At 46.6% G+C, this 14890-nt stretch overlaps 1 protein-coding gene across 14 annotated transcripts in view; it reads right to left on the reverse strand.

Annotated features, from left to right (window-relative positions):
* The window catches only part of fbrsl1 (fibrosin-like 1), a 279461-nt gene that overhangs the window by 75651 nt on the left and 188920 nt on the right, over positions 1 to 14890 (reverse strand). For 11 of the 14 annotated variants that reach the window (XM_047330730.1, XM_047330736.1, XM_047330734.1 and 8 more), the window contains one exon: positions 12626 to 12655. The exons of the other annotated variants lie outside the window; for them this stretch is intronic. In XM_047330730.1, the coding sequence (XP_047186686.1) occupies positions 12626 to 12655 (30 nt within the window). The remainder of the gene's footprint in view (positions 1 to 12625; positions 12656 to 14890) is intronic. 14 annotated transcript variants of the gene reach the window in all.

Below are 14890 nucleotides of genomic sequence, written 5' to 3' on the forward strand. Positions count from 1 at the left end.
ACCTTGTGTGATATCATGGGTTGATTGGGGGGGGGGGGGGTGCGCTTCGGGACATCTTCTCGTGCAGCTTTCTTCTCTGTCCTGTGTTGCATGCTGGGAAATGGCTGCCCTGTGTGCCGTTCCTCTCCTTTGCATGGGCCCTGAGAGACTTCCCTGCTAATGTTCCCCTCCTGTTTTACAGCAGTACTTCCTGGAACAGCCCCCCTACTAGTCATCAGATGCTACATTAAGGGAGCACTCTGAAGTCTTCCTCCACCACTAAGGGCCCCTGATAAATAACTTATGGGGCAGAGGATTCAAAACATCTCTCCTATTACTAGACTCGATTCATTTTTTACAGTCCCCCGGGGCCCCCATCTGTCCTGCACTTCAAACGCATCTGAATGCTCTGAGATACTTTGCCTATTTTATCCTATGGGATCCACGTGAAGGTAGAGAAGGAGGGGGAGGTGGGGATGTGAGGGGATCGTGTGGAAAGGAAAGAAAAGGAATATGACAGAGCCAGAAGCTTTGAGCAGCAGAATGTGCCGAAAGCATCTCTCCCATCACCTTCCCTTCCGACTATTCTCCACGGAGAGGAGGAGAGAGAGCAAGAAGAAGAGGGAGAGGGAGGAGGAGGGAGCCAGAGATTTGTGGTTGGAAGCGTCATGGTCCGGCTCAGAGCTGCCACTCTCTGCTGATTTATAACACATCCAACAACTCAGCTTTTTCTCATTCCCAATTACAAATTAGTCCATTAGGCTGTCGGCTGCCTGTCCCTTCTCTTCTCTGTGTGGAAGGGGGATGTGTATGATGTGTGTGTGTGTGTGTGTGCGTGTGTGTGTGTGGGCGTGTGCGTAGGCCCAAAAGGGTGGGCAAAGGGAGGGGAGCAGATGGGAGGGGACCTTTCCTGAGCGGGAGATGGCAGTTTTCAAGTCACATAATGAGACAAACAAGCAAACCAACAGTTGCCATTTGATGTGATGTCGACAGTAATTGTCTTTGATGCTGTGGATAGGCGTGAGGGTGGAATGGGGGCGCGGCACGCTGGCCCTGAAGTGGTAGTTATGGATTGTAAATTGGGGCTGTCCGTTCGCTGAAGGTAGGAAAAAAAACAGGCATCCATTTTTGCCAGGTCGTCACAACAGCGTTTTAGTCAATCGGCCTGTCAGCTTAAATGGATTTGAATTAGCAGTGAGTGCTAACAATATATGGCTGAGAGGAGCCCACTCTCTGGGGAGAAAAGCAAAACATGTGACATCTATGGATGCTGATGGAGTCAAGACGGCTTCGACTGATCCCTTTTATTGAGACCACGACTTTTCCCCAATCAGGCCCATTTCACATTTCAAGCAAATTCAATTTGAGCTCCAGATCAAAGACGTTTAGTGTGAGGTCATTTGAGCCGGCATTGATTCAAAAAGTGACAATCAGACTTAACTAACTTTGCTGTAAATCACACAGAATGTGTAATAACTGTGCCCTTTCCTTTAACGAACCATCGTCACTTCTATCTGGTTGGCACCTCTGAAAGTGAAATTCATTACTGAACAAACTCTTGTCTCGCCGACATCTTCTCTAGTGGGCCTAAAATGACCTCTCTTACTGCGGCATATTCTGTCGCATATTACTATTCATGCAATTTGGGCTTTAACTTGCGAGTCGACTCACAGCAAGTCCAACTGTTTCTCCCTTCTGTCCGCTATTGCAGCCAGCAACTAAATGTCAATGCCCAGATGACTATTTCTGCCTTGAACAGTACCCTGTGGGTCTAGGTGGAAGGCAGAACCGCAGTGTCTTGAATTAATAAGGCTGGACTCACTTTATCACTAGGAGACGAAAAGCTAATGAAATCATGCAGGAATTAAGTTGTTTAAGGGCTAAGTTCTGGTTCTTGGCGGACGATAATGAGCATGCTATGTGGGAAGCCCCCTCCAACCCTCTCCAGTCTATTGAGCTACTAACATTGCTTTCATCCAGACGAGGGAAAAAAAAACAAAAAAACGGACACAAGCAAGCCTTTCAAAGGACAAATACGGTGTGGGGGGTTTGGTGGAGCAAGGGTGAACTTAACAAGCAGGGATCTTACAGATTTAAAGGTACAGCTAAAAATTTATGGAGGCATGTTTGGACGGGGGCCACGGCGAACAGCTTGGCCAGCTGAGGAACATCACAGTGGGATGCCTAATAAGCCCTATGCAATTTTTCACCCCATATTTTATCAATAAAAAAGCAGTTTAAACAGCCTCCCCCGAACCACGGCCGCTGCACTGCCTGCCATCTGGAGCCCTCTTTCATTTTATAATCCAACTGTCATTAAAATGCTTCTTGGCAGTTTACAGCTCGTTCCCCCTGTGCAGATGTGGAAGCGATCTTCAGACGCGGGCCCTCTGATCAAAGTGTTTGCCGCTGTCAGACAGAACACTTACCACCCTCAGGCTACCTTCCAGCCCTATCCGGACTTAATGCCTCTCATTATTTATTTATTTCCACACTTCTGTATTTATCAGGTGCACCACTCCCAGCAGAGCTCGGGTCAGCGGCGGAAGCTGGCAGAGGTTGCCTTGAGGTTACAGAAGCAGGCTTGCGACTGGGAGGTTGCAGGTTAGAAAAGCTGTTAAAAGGCGCTGTTGGGCCGAGCAGGCAACCTCACAGAAATAACTGGTGGCGTTCACATTAGCGGACAGTGGATGGCTGAATGGAAAGGATAAGAAGAAAGGCCCCCCCCCCCCACTGTGGTGGTATTATTTTTGGTGACTGGATGCAACTGTGCTGAATTTAGGATTTTAAGATCCAGAAACTATAGCAGATTACAATCGACTCTCCACTCAAAAGCTGTAATTTATTTTCAATGCTTGGTCTATTAGCTCAAGAGAAAATACAAAGCAGACGCCAACATTGTGAGGACCATTTGGCTCCACTCGGGAAGTGGAGTATTTTATCTATACATGTGCTCATTACGGTGACATTTTGTCAACACAAAGCAACGTTTCTCATTCTGCCGGATTTCAGCTCTCCCCGTGATTTACCTGATTCCATTACCAGCAGCAGGGGACAAATACAACAACACCAGGGGGACTGAAGTATGAAACAGTCACTTAGCGTAACAGAATTAATGACAGCGAATGTTAAAGAACATATTGTGACATGTATTATTGCTGGTCAATAACAAGAGATACATGTGAGCTTTGTAACCTGATAACATGAGCGTTTCTGGCAGCAGATACAAAGGTGATGGCAGCGAGTCAACCCCCTGGCACCGTCTCTGTATCATATCACGCTGCCACATTCACTGTGTGCAAACGCATGACTTGCAGGCTGCCCGGCGACCCGCGGCCTCCTCACTGATGTGGCGCGGCGCGCACGGCGTTAATGCTCCGACCGGGTGTTGATTGAGCTCCCCTAAAGCCAGTGACGCATGTTGCCTTTGTTTGGCAGCCATCCCGGTGCAAGAACTGGGGCCATATTCCGCCTGTCAGTGCCATGTGTTCGCTCTCCTCAAGGCACAGCGGCTGATGCCACTCAAGCACCCGCCGCCCCCTTCCTCCCACCCCCCTGGCATCTCCGCGGGCACCCAAGGCCTAGCAGGTCTGCACTAATGAAGTCAAATTAATTTAATGGAGGCCCATGCCGCCTGCGTCTGTAGCGCTTGGCAGGGGGACAGTTTTAATGCTGGTCTGTGTCTGGGGTTCCAAACCTCATACATATCCAAGAGCCGCTCGGCTTCTTCTGCGTGTCAAGCCGAATCTGACAAGCATATCACCAGCCTTCAGCTGTGCCAATGTGCCCGGCATGACTCAGGACTGATCTTCAGTGCCCATGAAAAACAAAAGTGGCAGGGAGAGTTCCACGCTTCACGTCGGAGGGAGGCCAGGTGTGTCCACTAATTAAAGCTCGCCGAAAAAGACGGAAGGGAAAATAACTGGCAAATGAATAAGAGTGACAGCCATCGTTAATATCTGCTTCCCGCTGCCCCCCTGAGCCTAAAAATCCCCCCGCTAACTTTTATGGAGCAGCCTTTGATACAATAATAATTATTTTTTCCTGTAATCTTTCAAGCTCTGTACCTTTTCCCCTCGCTGGCGCGGATCAAAGCAGGATGGTTTTGTGCATAAGGGACTGCAGAGGCTGGGGTTTCTGGCATAATTGAAGGCAGCTGGCCCCTGTGTGTGTTTGGGCCTGGTCTCAATGTGCTCTCCAGGGTTCTCAGCTTTCCACATCACATACACATTCGCCCACGGAAAGTTCCCTCCAGAGCCCAAGTGACGCGAGGGGGCCTGCGAGGCTTGAGGTCTGGCAGTCGCCAGCCCATCCACAGGCATCCGAATGTTTAAATTGACTTGGAGATGCTCAAGTGGTTAGCGAAAGAAAGATGGAATATGTTTCTCCCTCAGTGGGTGGGAGCGCGGCTCAGACTCAGAGCTCACTTCCTTCAGTGTCCGTCATCACTATTATGAGGACCGCAGATGATCCTTCCCATAAAGACGCACGGTTGTGAAACTTGGCTGCAGTGGGACATTTTTAGTAAATGGAGACAAACTACAGAGCCTCAAGAAATAACAAAGGGCCTATGACTTCATGATTAATGTGTGTTGATTTTCCTTATAAAAATGTCTATAAAAAACACGAGTAGTGTTCTACATTGCTGACTGGCCTCTTTGTCTGAGAAGGGAATTGAGGCTCTCTAAACATTCGTGTTGCAACCACAGCGGACCGAAGCTCCATTTACTGATGCATTCCCGGCCAAAGAGGAAGCAACGCTTCTTCAGGGAAATATTATCCACAACGGCACTGATTCCTTATAACAACGGGGAATTCTATATTTATCTCTGATTGCATTTGCCATTTGTTGAGGGGGGAAAAGCAAGTCTTCTTGCATTAGGAAGTCTTGTGCAGACAAGCCAAGGCTGGGACAGACACGAGTCTTGGTGCGCCAGCTCTGAACGCACACAAAGTCTGTCTTGCATTTCCAGCCAGAAGAAATGTGTAAGTAATTACAGTCCAACCATGTTTATTGAATAAAAACCCACTTAGGCATTATGTTTATACACAATCAGAAACACTCAAATCTTACACGTACACAAAAACATTTGTGTCCTTCTCCCCCCAGAACATATGCGCCCAATATGGAGTCAATTTTACTTTTATTACTCATGTGGAAAAATGTTCATAGTGCTGGGATTGTTATACAAACACGGGCCGCTTGAAAAACAATGAATGCTGTGCCATGCCGCTTTCGAGCACAGCGGACACACACCGAGCACATGGGGGTTAGTCAGTTTAGTTGCTTGTTTAACTTCGTGTCACACATATGTAAAGCTTATGCGTGTTATGCCTCGCTTGCTATTAAGTGGGTTTTCATCGACTGCTGTAGGAGTGCATCATTCAAAACATAGTATTTATAAAGTGTTGACTACATTAAGAGGGTTTTATGTTAAAATTTACGTTTCGTGATGTAATTATTTTAGATGATCTTATGAGAAAACTGTGACTCACACATACATAGGAAGTTTAGTCTATGTACATAATACAAATATTGATACATGTAGATTGAAGAGGAGATATGTTCTAGTTTGAAAAAATATGGCATCTGAACAATTTACTTTCATTTTTTTCTACAGTACAACGCCGCACTCTACGGATACATACAGGAGCAGTCAGATGTTATACGGCACCACAGTTGATGCAATGCTCTGTCTATGTCTGCCTTGACGTGGCATGCCACCCTTTACCTATCGCCGTATCACTGAACTGACGAGATCTCTCCAGCAGAAAATTGTGCAATCGAGCGTTTCACCTGGCCGTCGCTGAAGTCTCTCCTATTACAGAACCAGAGCTCTCAGGTGGGAAAAGACAGTGTTTGAGGACAGTCACCTTTAAAGATGGGTCTTGTCTAGGCGGAGGGAAAAACACATGCCGAAACGTGGTGTTCACCGGGGCAACAATAACTCAGTAACAATGATCACGCGCTGTTGAACATGCCTGAGTGGTGACAGGACTCAAAGAGTCAAAGAGTTAGCGGAGCACTGGTGTGCCAGGGACAGATGGACAGGGGTGCGTGTTATGGTTTTTAGCGGAACAAAGTGACGACTATTTGTTTCATGGCTCTGCCAACGCCAACAGCTTCACTGAGAGGAGTCAGTAAGTGAAAGGAGATTACAGTGTCGATGCCGTGCCATGTTTTTCACACCTCGGCTCCGAGTGGCTGGCGCGGCTTTGTTTGTCGCAGCCCATTCTATTTTCATCTGCCACGCCAACATCGGCGCTAACCTTTAAAGAAAGAATCTGGACCGGGCTATTGCGGTGCCACATCGATGACGCCATGGCGATGTTGACTGGCCCTGCTTCGCCGTGTGACATGCATTGCTAGTGACAAGCCGCCTTCGCTGATGTCAGTTGGCGGTGTCTGCTGGCTGGCCCCGCAGAAGCTGCAAGTCGTTCTCTGTCATCGCGCCTCTTCTTCCCAACATGCACTGGGGCTGGATTTCACCGCTGAGCATGCCCTTACACTCACTTCCCTCCAAGGCTTGCACACAAACACGCACACACACACACACACACACACACACACACTGCATACCGCTAAGAAGCGTTTTGCTTCACTTCAGAGACAAATCCAAATGTGCTATCTGATCACCGCATACTTGTGTGTTTAATGTACAACAGATGAATCGCTTCACGACCATGAAAAGAAAAAGGGAAAAAACATTGGCCTGCCCACATGATTTGGATCTGACCAGAAATGTTGCAAACAGCTCAATATAAATTAAGGAGGTAAATGTTTCCAGGTTCCCGGTGATAGCCAGATGTGAGCAACATCATGAGGACACCTGATGGCAACATGTTTATTTCTGGTTAATCCAGAGTGCTACCAAAAGTCCATTACATCACCACCCTAACCTTAACCGTTGCACTGACTGCAGGAAGTTACTGAAATTAGGTAGGAAGGCCTAATCTTTCCACTTGTATGAGGTTTCTTCTTATTTTCCCCCTCCGTTTCTGTTAAGTTTTTCATGAAGCCAGAGAGCGAAAACTGCAGTAAAAATAGGAAGTGCCATAACTCAGTGAGGGAGAAAAAAGAAGGAAAGAAGGAGGGAGGGAGAGAAAGACAAAAGCAAGAGGAGAAAAATGACATCTCCATATTAAGGCCTGTGTTGCCAGTGTCAGTTCTAATTTCACAGTGCCTGTGGGGAGCCGAACGCAACCAGTCAGCTCTGGTCTCATCTCGTTCCTCCTCCATTTTGACTCAGGGCTGGCGAATCCCAAGCCGGGGGGAGAGGAATATTACTGGCAAATTGGTTTTAGATTAAAGGAGGTGGCGAGGCATTCCGCTTTCTCAGCTCTTTCCCAGGTGCACTTAATCTAATTTCATTAAAGAGATGAGGACGGATGATCACTTGTGTCGAAACATTAAGCCGGTCCATTTTTTCCCCGTCCATAAAAAAACAACAAACAAAACAACCTCAAGGCTGTCAGCGGCCTGGTGGGTGGCCTGTTTGTTATTGAATGCGACGATGCTCAGAGACCACTCTGGATCTGTCACAGCAGCAGGGGGTGGAGGAGGGGCGTGTCGGAGTAGGGGGCATACCTACATGAATAAATATAAACATGACTATTGCTTTTTTTTCATTTTCCCAAGCTGCGACGGAAAAGACGCCGATATTGATCGATGGAGAGCAGGTAATTAGAAAAGAATGAACAGGGGAATGAGATTCAAAGGAAAAAAACAAAGAGGCGAGCGCAGTGGTGGTGTTAACGGAGACGTTAAAATATCCCCAGCATGCTTTTTGTTTTGCGGACACACTGCTGGGGCGCACCCGCCGATACATCAGCTGGGAGGTTGCCACCAGCTGACGAGCCATTACCGATAAGCCGGGCGGAGACGCTCCGACGCATTGATACGGCGTTCCCTTCTGCACACAGCGGGAAGATAAGGGGGCAGAGGAGGAATTAATGTGTCAATCAGAGCCTGCGCGCTGCCCTGGCAGATGAGTACACCGGAGCCATGAAAGAGCTCATCGACAGGATGTGGTAATGGTCCTTGGAGACCCCCCCGGAGACAGATACCCTCAGCTTGGCAAATACGAACCCAATAGAATTAGCCGACCTGGGTGTCCTCCGCTGCGGCTATCGTGATGCGGCAGTGGCGGCGGTAATGCACCCTTCACGTGTCGAGGGGCTGCGGAGAATACAGCCGGCTCATGCTAATGTTTCCCACGCACACACACGGACAACGGCTATTTTATTTGCACAGCGGAAAAAGAATACAGGGGTAATTGGAGGAGCCTGCGAAGACGGCAAAGTGGGGCCTAATGGAGATAGGATGACACTTCAGGAGAGTCTATGAGCAAACTGAGAAGGGATAAATCCCACTCTTCTGTGTCTTTCCCTGCCTCTCCAATGAAAGAAAAATGACAGTCTTGACTTGGAGTATCTCCGACGTGTCAGAGGTTGACGGGACTGACTGGGTGATTGATGACAGGTGGAGCAGGGAGGGCACGAAACTGATTTTCATTTTCTTTTGTAGTAGCTGAAAAGACACTTTGAATAACGGAAACAAAGCATGTGCAAACAGTTGACGTGAACGTCAAATAATAAACCAAAAGAAGAAGCAGTGAACTGTTGCGACATCACGCACAGTAAAACCATTCACTTTTACATGAACTCTAATGAACATTCAAGAGACAATGAAAATGTCTCACTAAAAAAAAAGCCGTATGTTACATAACACACCTAACTAACAATAAGTGAAAAACGTGTGATATCGCCAATACACAAGCATCAGTAAATCATCTTTTGTCTCACGAACGCGAGCGCTGACAAGCGGGTGGTCCATTTCGGATTTTATGGTTCTATTGCACTATAGACAGATATTGTTCACGTTACAGCACTTTAATTTGTTTAAAAATGTCTATTTTAGGTATTTTGCATGATCTATTGGTGAAGTAGCACTGATCACTTTGGGGGGGGGGGGGGGGGGGGGGGGGGGGGGGGGCTCCTTCATCAGCGTCTCATTTAGCGTGGCCGTGTGCAGAAAACACAAGTGCCGCTTTAATAACGGTAAAGACCTCGCCCCGAGGAGCGGACAAAGCAAAGTCGAGGCTGTTATTTTTGAAGACACCTTATGCGATCTCAAACAGCAGGCGACAGGCCTCCCACGAAGAAATGCCGGCCAGGAGGACTAGATTCCCAGGTCCTGACTCCCCTAGCGGCCGCCTCGTGCCTGACCGGAGGTGACACCCCCGGGGCAATCTCCGAGGAATTTGAAGTCTGACATGTTCCCGCAGAAACATCATTTTCATTTCTTTCTGGCGGCGACTCGTCAGTTCCGTTCGAATACAGTGTGAGTGACTGCGACCCCACGGGGGGAGGGGGGACGACATCTGGAGCCAATATTCCAATTAAGTTAATCTGTGAAAATCCCGACAATGCGGGTGTTCAGGTGGCCCGTAATCTGATGTGAAAGGAGCCTTTGTTTTCACTGGGAAGATACGGGGAGGAGCTGGCACCTGTTTCAGCAAAACGTAGCGGAAAATTATCGCTGTCGAGTTATCCTGAGTGCGGGCAATTACAAATGACAGTGTTTGTCTTCCTCCTCGTGGAACCCAATTGTTTTTTTTCTACGCATAGTGATGGCCTGTCAGAGTATCCCAACCCCCCCCCCCCCCCGTTTTGCAGTTTCCTCTGCAATTTGATGTGGATGATTCGTAACTGTCATCACCTTGATTATGATAATGTGTGTTTCTGAGGAAATGAAAAGGTCAGCGCGCGCCTCAGCCTCCGCCCAGATGTTCTTTTTCTCGTCTCCCTCCGCAGCGTTGCCAAATACGTGCGCGTCGATTTTGTCAAAAGATTCCACAACAGAGAAACTTGTTTTGGAACCATGCCGTTGCTCAGTCCAATTTCCTGTCGGCCACAAATTAAAAAAGCATTTCCTAGTTCAACAACTCTCCTCCTGGGAGCGGAGCACGACCGTCATTATAACAATCCAACATATTAATACTCACCGTCAATTTTTACATCGATGATAAGACGTCAAATAGGGCGTTCACAATTTATGTGACTCTGCTGATGGAATGCTATGTGAGGTGTGGCACCATTTCTTATTGCTCTGGGTAAAGGAGCGTTGTTTTGACAGGGACATCACATATTAGCTGCTTTGGTTTTTTTTGCCTCCCATAAAAGAGCTGGTTAATTGGTTTTCCGAAGTCTTCTCTTGATTTTTTAACAATCGTCGTCTGTGTTTGCATCGAGGGACTTGTGTTTCGGTGTCACTTTTTTTTTGCCACATGCTGCTCTGCGGATTCAAAGATAGCAGCGAATTAGGAGGAATATCTGGGGTTGTACAGTATGTGTCTGACAGAGAGAGAGAGAGAGAGAGCGAGAGAGTGTGGCATTACAAATATTATAAAAAAACAAATCCTGTTGATAGCTTGTCTGAGATTTGGAGCTGACCTGCGTATTCAAGGCCCACTTAAAAAAAAAGGATCAAGACCAAGCTTTAGAACTTAAGAAGTGAGATTGGAAACTAAGAACTGAGAGCAAAAGCTCAAAGTGAAGGATGTGGGAGTGAAAATCAGTAGTTTAACTACGGGCTTGGTTACAACAGTTTTGTTAGTGATTCCTTTGTGTTATTTTGCTACATATGGTTTGTAATTCACATTCATGGTTTAACCATTATGTTCACAGAATAATAAATAGTTCAAGTACAGTCCACCCAGTGTGTTTCTTCCTCAGCGTCTAGTTAAGATGTCAGTAATATGATCTTCATATTTTTCATGAATTGCATTTTGCAACAGCTATCATGAACCAGTGATAGCTTTACACTGTAAAAACTTCAGAAACACACTTCATGAGTGGAGTGTACGAGAAGACAAGGGTCTCTCGACAGACATCTGGCTCTCGACAGTGGGCTGTGTAATAATTGGTACAAGATTCAACAAACATCTGAGAACTTGGCAGCAATGTCTAATAGTCCGCCGCGTCTTGAGCCACAGCCAGTGCACCTAAACTGCCAAACACGACGGATGCCAAACACCAAATATGGAGCTGAACAGAGAGCCGCGAGCGCCTCACCACCGGCACACAGCAACGCCGCTGAAACCCTACAAAACTGCCAAAGCATTGCTTGTTAGGTTTCTTTCAGTGGTGCTGTTTTGGTGTTGTAGTATGAAACTTTTACAACAGCAAATGTCAAAACGCGTGACAGTTTATAGAAAACGTTACGAGTTTCTTCAAGTTACTAACAGAGCAGGAAGGAAAACAAGGCCCTGGAAAAAGACTCAGCGCCAGAGCGTCCCTCTCCGCCCCCCACGGTGATGCCAGGCAGCCGTATGGAGACTGACAGGCCCGCCACGTCTCTCCGCGGTGTCGGCTCGCTCGCGCCCTCAGTTCCTTCCCGCTTCAATGAAGAGATAAAAGCCTATTGACTTGCCAGGCTGCAGTTAATGCAAATTGGGACCTGCTATCAATGTATTATTTATAGGGGGAGCGCCGCAGACATTTCCACAGAACTGGGAGCTAAGCTTACAGGAGATTAGGCATGCTATCTCATTCATTTACCAGGGAGTAATTGCTAAACTGTGAAGGAATAAGGATGCGCGAGGTTCCCCCTAAAGGCGTTTCATCTTGTAACCAGGTGGCTGCCATCAGCCAACCACCTCCGAGTCTGCGATAAACAAACACGCAGAAGTGAAACTGATGGACTACATCTGTCGAATTGTCAAAATGGTTAACGCCTAAGACGTTAAAAACGCCGCCATGCCTTTTTCGCAGCGTACTGGGTTGCAACCTGCGGTTCTCCTCTCCCATGTCCGCCGACAACTTCTGAAGAAAATGCAGGATTACATTCAATCACATTCAGCCACTGTACGTTAAGTAAAAAAGAAATGCTCACGGACCTCAAAGACTGTCTCATAGGCTTCTCGTTACTTCATCTAGGCAAGAATGGAAACCGCACGTGTGAGCTGCTGTCCTCTCTGGTTTCCATCTTTGATTGGGTTATGGTTGTGAAAAACGTTTTTTTTTTTTTGCGAAACGCTTTCTAATTAACTTTGTCAAACGACCAGCTGTTTTCCAAATTTCGCCGACATTCCGGAGGAGAAACGGGAAAAAGTGTTCCTTAATTCCTTGACCGTAATGATTACAAGGACACACTGGAGCTACGGTATTGTTATCAGGTGTATATGACAGAGGCAAACAGATACAGGTGATTATATGATCAAATACACACAGGTACACACACTAGAGCTTATTGTGTGTGGCATGTGCTACGATCGTGGCTACAAGGTCGATTTAAAAACATTTTCGCACGTGAAGCGCTCCAAAAATAAGAGACGGCGCGTCGCCGCATCTTTTCATGCTGCAAAAAACAGAAAACTAACACGGAGAGCCAGCTCCTACCTGAACCGCATTTCACATTTCTTGTCACTTTATCTTTCCCTGTTAGATGCAGATGATCAACAGCGGTTGGACGGGCAGAGTCTGTCTTTTACCCCTCGTTTTTTTTTCTTTATTTTTTTCTTTCTGCTTACAACACACTGTGCCTGCCTCCATCCTTCAGTGGAGAGCTAAAAAAAATTGTTATTCACATCTCTCTGCCACTTCGTGTGGCGGGGTGAACAAACACAGGAAAAGGCAGTCTTACCTTGTCGTCAATGTCACTCTCGCTGTCACACTGTAACAGAAAAGAAAACAGACACGGGAAATATAAGGAATTATTCATTTGCTCCCCCCCCCGCCCCAGTAGCTCATAATCAGTGCAGATGTTATTTTTGTGCGCAACCGCTCATTCAGTGACAGCTTTCAGTGCAAACGGCTGAGGATGAATAGGGAGAGGAGACTGGGGGTAGTCGGCGAGTTTTTCAAGTTTCAAAAGCAGCGCTGCCGCACAGAATGCCATTCTGGTCCGCAAATTCAGTGCTGTAAATTTTCAAAAGTTTTCTCATAAAGAGCCTGTTCAATGACTTTGTATTCAGCCGTCCGCTTGTCATTTAGCCTTTTAAGTGTGCTTTAAGAATTGGACGGTAGTATCTCAAGGATGCACAGAGCTTGGGCTCTTTGAATACTCAAAAGTTACCTATTAAGCGTGGTATTTTCAAATTCGCTTTGTGACAAACTAGTCTTTCATTTGCGTGTGGGACTTTTGCACGGATAAAAGGACAAAATAACAAGAGACTTTGCATTCTGAAATATGCCCTGTCGAGCAAGGTCAAAGGCCAAACCAACTTGTATTCAGTCAAGAAGTGAATTTCCTTTTTTTCTTTTACACTTGAAAACATTGCACAGCGATCAGGCTCAGGTATCTTGTCTTTTTCCTTTTTAAAAAAACAGGAAAAAGACAAAAAAAAAGAGTCAGACCTTGTAACTGACAAACAGACGAAGAGAATACTGCCGATACCGAGGGCCACGGCCTTTCATTCCTGATGTGTTCATAGGCAGAAATCTCTCTTTTTTTTGCAAATAATAAAAAAAGTAATGATTAGACTCACACATACTGGGAACTATATTCACCTGTGTAGTCTAAAAGAATGTGTGAATTTTAAGTAAAATTCAATAACACTGGCCTGGAGTTCTCGATTCACTTATTTAAAATCTTTATTTTTATTTGACACCACATTTCTGAACTCAAATCCAGTCCACGAGGCCTTTTGCTTCCGCTTCTCACGATAATTTGTCGCTAAACGTTGTCGGCCGGTAACTCTGCCCCCCCCCCCCCCCCCCCGAGAGAGTGGATGGCGAAGTTGTGGAAACAGGAGTGGTCCAACTGCAGGCCAGTCCCCCTGGACCTCCCAGCAGGATGCATGAGTTGCAGAGCAATTCAAGCGAAGAGCCACATAGAGAGGGAGAAGGGCCCCCGGTGAAAAAACTGCCTTCAATCTGTCAATTAAGTCCCTGTGGCAACATATTTAAGTGGACCCTCTTTATTTTGTTTGACTCCCTTTCAGGGCTGGGCACAATGAAAAGGGAGCTGGGTCAATGGAGGCACAGCGGCCCTTTGTCGCAAGTGCGGTGGGTCCAAATGTATAATTAAGTAACGAGAGTAATCAGTGCAAAGGGCTCACTGGCCAAGAACTCTCAGGAGAGGAGAGTGGAGGTGGTGGTGGGGGGGCTTCCATGCCCCCGTGATTCGTCCCACTGCTGCGGAGACAGCAGGCGTCCACGATGGCAAAATAACTTCAAGTGAAAAAGTGCTGTGACCCTTGGGAGAGTTTATTGTTGTGTTTGCATCTCTGCCTGCTGAATAATGACTCTAAGAAATGCCTGAGCTCCTATTGTTCAGAACGAAGCATTCTTGCAGACAAAAGAAGAAAAAAAACGTACACCTGTCGGAAGAGCAATACTTTAAGAGTGCCGTTCGGTGTGAGGGCTGAAGACACCGCTGTTTATGATGTGGGAGACTGTCAGCGAGCATCGCGAAAAATTGTGTGAGAGCAAAGGAAGAGGCCATCATAATAACGTCGAAAATATCCCTGGAAGGATGCCAGAACGGCCTGACGACTGCACAATTAATGTTTCCTTTTTCGAAATTCTTAATTTTTAAAAATTTTCTAAACCATTTGGCCCATCATAGGTAATGACAAATAATGATAAAATGAGGAAATACGTATGTGACGTATTGAACAGTAAGCAAATACCCAGATTTACTGGGTGAATTAGAAATATCGGGCACATTTCTATGTCTCTTTTCTTCTGGGGAATGTTGGGAAACCCAAATTTTCTGGGCTTTTCGCTCGCCAAAAGACCTTCATTACAGAGTACGGGGCGTTAGGAGAGAGAGAAAGTGGCTTGGGCTCTTGTCAATCAATTCCCCATTCACGCTGCAGAGTCTGGGCAAATTAATTGTCCGCCATTACGAAACCGCTTGTTACGGGCACATCACAACCTGTAATCGCCGGCCATTTCTTCCCTT

This window comes from Scophthalmus maximus, chromosome 3 (assembly GCF_022379125.1).
Source record: "Scophthalmus maximus strain ysfricsl-2021 chromosome 3, ASM2237912v1, whole genome shotgun sequence".
Taxonomy (NCBI): domain Eukaryota; kingdom Metazoa; phylum Chordata; class Actinopteri; order Pleuronectiformes; family Scophthalmidae; genus Scophthalmus; species Scophthalmus maximus.